General features: G+C 43.2%; 2 protein-coding genes across 2 annotated transcripts in view; both read left to right on the plus strand.

The window, feature by feature from the left end:
• LOC125037680 (proteoglycan 4-like) overlaps positions 1-1,975 on the plus strand; it is a gene marked incomplete at its 3' end in the record, with an annotated part of 13,847 nt that extends 11,872 nt beyond the window's left edge. Inside the window, exon 4 of the mRNA XM_047630875.1 lies at positions 1-1,975. This exon is cut by the window's left edge and continues 755 nt beyond it. Within this exon, the coding sequence (XP_047486831.1) occupies positions 1-1,975 (1,975 nt within the window).
• Positions 1,976-2,479: 504 nt separating this feature from the next.
• LOC125037616 (cell wall protein RTB1-like) lies at positions 2,480-4,803 on the plus strand (the record flags this gene model as incomplete). The annotated part of the gene is made up of 1 exon (XM_047630820.1): positions 2,480-4,803. A coding segment is annotated over one exon (1,515 nt), but the record flags the coding sequence as incomplete, so codon positions are not given.
• Between the last annotated feature and the right edge of the window lie 197 nt (positions 4,804-5,000).

Below are 5,000 nucleotides of genomic sequence, written 5' to 3' on the forward strand. Positions count from 1 at the left end.
TGAGGTTTCTGAGACTACTGTACCAAATACTGAGGTTCCTGAAACCACAGCACCTAACACGGAGGCTCCTGAAACCACAGCACCAAGTACTGAGGTTCCTGAAACCACAGCACCTAACACAGAGGTTCCTGAAACCACTTCACCAAATACAGAAGTTCCTGAAACCACAGCACCAAATACTGAGGTTCCTGAAACCACAGCACCTAACACAGAGGGTCCTGAAACCACAGCACCTAACACAGAGGTTCCTGAAACCACAGCACCAAATACTGAAGTTCCTGAAACCACAGCACCTAACACAGAGGTTCCTGAAACCACAGCACCTAACACAGAGGTTCCTGAAACCACTTCACCAAATACAGAAGTTCCTGAAACCACAGCACCAAATACTGAGGTTCCTGAAACCACAGCACCTAACACAGAGGGTCCTGAAACCACAGCACCAAATACTGAAGTTCCTGAAACCACAGCACCTAACACAGAGGCTCCTGAAACCACAGCACCAAATACTGAAGTTCCTGAAACCACAGCACCAAATACTGAAGTTCCTGAAACCACAGCACCTAACACAGAGGCTCCTGAAACCACAGCACCAAATACTGAAGTTCCTGAAACCACAGCACCTAACACAGAGGCTCCTGAAACCACAGCACCAAATACTGAAGTTCCTGAAACCACAGCACCTAACACAGAGGCTCCTGAAACCACAGCACCAAATACTGAAGTTCCTGAAACCACAGCACCTAACACAGAAGCTCCTGAAACCACAGCACCAAATACAGAAGTTACTGAAACCACAGCTCCAAATACTGAAGTTCCTGAAACCACAGCACCTAACACAGAGGCTCCTGAAACCACATCACCAAATACTGAAGTTACTGAAACCACAGCTCAAAATACTGAAGTTCCTGAAACCACAGCACCAAATACTGAAGTTCCTGAAACCACAGCACCAAATACTGAAGTTCCTGAAACCACAGCACCTAACACAGAGGCTCCTGAAACCACAGCACCAAAAACTGAAGTTCCTGAAACCACAGCATCTAACACAGAGGCTCCTGAAACCACAGCACCAAATACTGAAGTTCCTGAAACCACAGCACCAAATACTGAAGTTACTGAAACCACAGCTCCAAATACTGAAGTTCCTGAAACCACAGCACCTAACACAGAGGCTCCTGAAACCACAGCACCAAATACTGAAGTTCCTGAAACCACAGCACCTAACACAGAGGCTCCTGAAACCACAGCACCAAATACTGAAGTTCCTGAAACCACAGCACCTAACACAGAGGCTCCTGAAACCACAGCACCAAATACTGAAGTTCCTGAAACCACAGCACCTAACACAGAAGCTCCTGAAACCACAGCACCAAATACAGAAGTTACTGAAACCACAGCTCCAAATACTGAAGTTCCTGTAACCACAGCTCAAAATACCGAAGTTCCTGAAACCACAGCACCAAATACCGAAGTTACTGAAACCACAGCACCTAACACAGAGGTTCCTGAAACCACAGTACCAAATACTGAAGTTCCTGAAACCACAGCACCAAATACTGAAGTTCCTGAAACCACAGCACCTAACACAGAGGCTCCTGAAACCACAGCACCTAACACAGAGGCTCCTGAAACCACAGCACCTAACACAGAGGCTCCTGAAACCACAGCACCAAATACTGAAGTTCCTGAAACCACAGCACCTAACACAGAGGTTTCTGAGACCACAGCACCAAATACTGAGGTTCCTGAAACCACAGCACCTAACACAGAGATTCCTGAAACCACAGCACCAAATACTGAAGTTCCTGAAACCACAGCTCCAAATACTGAAGTTCCTGAAACCACAGCTCCAAATACTGAAGTTCCTGAAACCACAGCACCAAATACTGAAGTTCCTGAAACCACAGCACCAGATACTGAAGTTCCTGAAACCACAGCACCAAATACTGAAGTTCCTGAAACCACAGCACCAAATACTGAAGTTCCTGAAACCACAGCACCAAATACTGAAGTTCCTGAAACCACAGCACCAAATACTGAAGATCCTGAAACCACAGCACCTAACACAGAGGTTCCTGAAACCACAGCACCAAATACTGAATTTCCTGAAACCACAGCACCAAATACTGAGGTTCCTGAAACGACAGCACCAAATACTGAAGATCCTGAAACCACAGCACCTAACACAGAGGTTCCTGAAACCACAGCACCAAATACTAAAGTTCCTGAAACCACAGCACCAAATACTGAAGATCCTTTAACCCCAGCACCTAACACAGAGGTTCCTGAAACCACAGCACCAAATACTGAAGTTCCTGAAACCACAGCTCCAAATACTGAAGTTCCGGAAACCACAGCACCAAATACTGTAGCTCCTGAAACCACAGCACCAAATACTGAAGTTCCTGAAACCACAGCACCAAATACTGAAGTTCCTGAAACCACAGCACCAAATACTGAAGTTCCTGAAACCACAGCACCAAATACTGAAGTTCCTGAAACCACAGCACCTAACACAGAGGTTCCTGAAACCACAGCACAAAATACTGAATTTCCTGAAACCACAGCACCAAATACTGAAGATCCTGAAACCACAACACCTAACACAGAGGTTCCTGAAACCACAGCACCAAATACTGAAGTTCCTGAAACCACAGCTCCAAATACTGAAGTTCCTGAAACCACAGCACCAAATACTGAAGATCCTGAAACCACAGCTCCAAATACTGAAGTTCCTGAAACCACAGCTCCAAATACTGAAGTTCCTGAAACCACAGCACCTAACACAGAGGTTTCTGAAACCACAGAACCAAATACTGAAGTTACTGCAACCACAGTACCAAATACTGAAGTTCCTGAAACCACAGCACCAAATACTGAAGTTCCTGAAACCACAGCACCAAATACTGAAGTTCCTGAAACCACAGCACCAAATACTGAAGTTCCCGAAACCACAGCACCAAATACTGAAGTTCCTGAAACCACAGCACCAAATACTGAAGTTCCTGAAACCACAGCACCTAACACAGAGGTTCCTGAAACCACAGCACCTAACACAGAGGTTCCTGAAACCACAGAACCAAACACAGAGGCTCCTGAAACCATAGAGCCAAACACAGAGGTTCCTGAAACCACAGAACCAAACACAGAGGCTCCTGAAACCACGGGAACAAGCACAGAGGCTCCTGAAACCACAGAGCCAAACACAGAGGCTCCTGAAACCACAGAACCAAACACAGAGGCTCCTGAAACCACAGCACCAAACACAGAGGTTCCTGAAACCACAGAACCAAACACAGAGGCTCCTGAAACCACAGCACCAAACACAGAGGCTCCTGAAACCACAGAACCAAACACAGAGGCTCCTGAAACCACGGGAACAAGCACAGAGGCTCCTGAAAACACAGAGCCAAACACAGAGGCTCCTGAAACCACAGAACCAAACACAGAGGCTCCTGAAACCACAGCACCAAACACAGAGGCTCCTGAAACCACAGAACCAAACACAGAGGCTCCTGAAACCACAGAACCAAACACAGAGGTCCCTGAAACCACAGAACCAAACACAGAGGCTCCTGAAACCACAGCACCAAACACAGAGGTCCCTGAAACCACAGAACCAAACACAGAGGCTCCTGAAACCACAGCACCAAACACAGAGGCTCCTGAAACCACAGAGCCAAACACAGAGGCTCCTGAAACCACGGGAACAAGCACTGAGACGTCTGAAGCCACCGAAACCAGCACAGGCGCCGGCAACTCAGATGGCGAAGGATTCAAATGCCCCCAAACTACCAGCATTTACCCAACTTACTTACCTGACCCCAACAACTGTCGGTCCTTCTACATGTGCTCATCAGGGGTCCCTTACCTCATGGAATGCACTCATGGCACCTTCTTCGATAAGGAACGTGAGGTTTGCGACCACGAATCAGTGGTTGAGTGCAATGTTATATTAGAATGGGTTCCTCGTGTTGTTAGAGTGAACTAAGATTTTTAACGCGGTTTATAAATGGCTATATGAGAACTGGATGTGACTTATGGTACTATATTTGGTATTTATTAATTTTTTCCTCATCTTTTAGATTCTCTGTTACCCACTATTGAGTCACCCGTTTCTTTATATTCCTTCTGTTTCTCTGATTCTTTTGATCTCTCTATCCTTCTTTTTTATTGATTTGTATGTTTTTTCTTTTCCCTCTGGCACTTCTGTTACATAAACAATGTTATATAATCTTTAACACTTTCTGCTGATATATATACTCTATATCTATTTGATTCATAGATTTTGATCTGATGTACTTCACTTACTCATCTAGACACAAATCTCAGAAGAATTATATTAATTTATATTTTTCCTGTTGAATAAAGTATTTCTACATAATTTTTACTTCTAGACTCTTTATATGCCTTTGACTGTACCATTGCTGTTGTAGACATAACCTCTTCATTTTTCATTTTCTATTACTCTAGCTTTTATGAATGAATGTGAATGATATGCAAAGATTCATATATATGTAAACTTCAAACCACATTTATTTATAAAAATCCAGGCATCTATTTTTACTTTCAATATACTTTATAAAACTATGCAAAGCAAAGGATAAAAAGCAAAGGCTCAAGATATTGGTATTTTTATTAAAATAAGTTGTTGCAGTCCATCTCCTTAAAAAAAAAAAAAAAAAAAAAGTAACCAACCTGTCTCACTGACAGACTTGGTAATACCTTTTTCTCGTTTCAGTTTCATCTCCTTTAAATTACTTTGATTTATGCAAAAATAAGTTTTGTGCCACACATATTCAACAATGTATGTGCTACGAAAATATTTTCAATCTATCTTTGTCCCTCACAAAATACATCTAAGGCAACGATGATACATGGAAAGATGCAATGAGAACATGTTAAATATACTGCTTAAAAAAGGTATATGACTGCATTCGTGCAATGAAAAAAGAAAAAGAAAAAGAAAAAGCAAAAGAAAAAGAAAAAGAAAAAGA

Source organism: Penaeus chinensis, chromosome 23 (genome assembly GCF_019202785.1).
Source record: "Penaeus chinensis breed Huanghai No. 1 chromosome 23, ASM1920278v2, whole genome shotgun sequence".
In the NCBI taxonomy this organism is placed as follows: domain Eukaryota; kingdom Metazoa; phylum Arthropoda; class Malacostraca; order Decapoda; family Penaeidae; genus Penaeus; species Penaeus chinensis.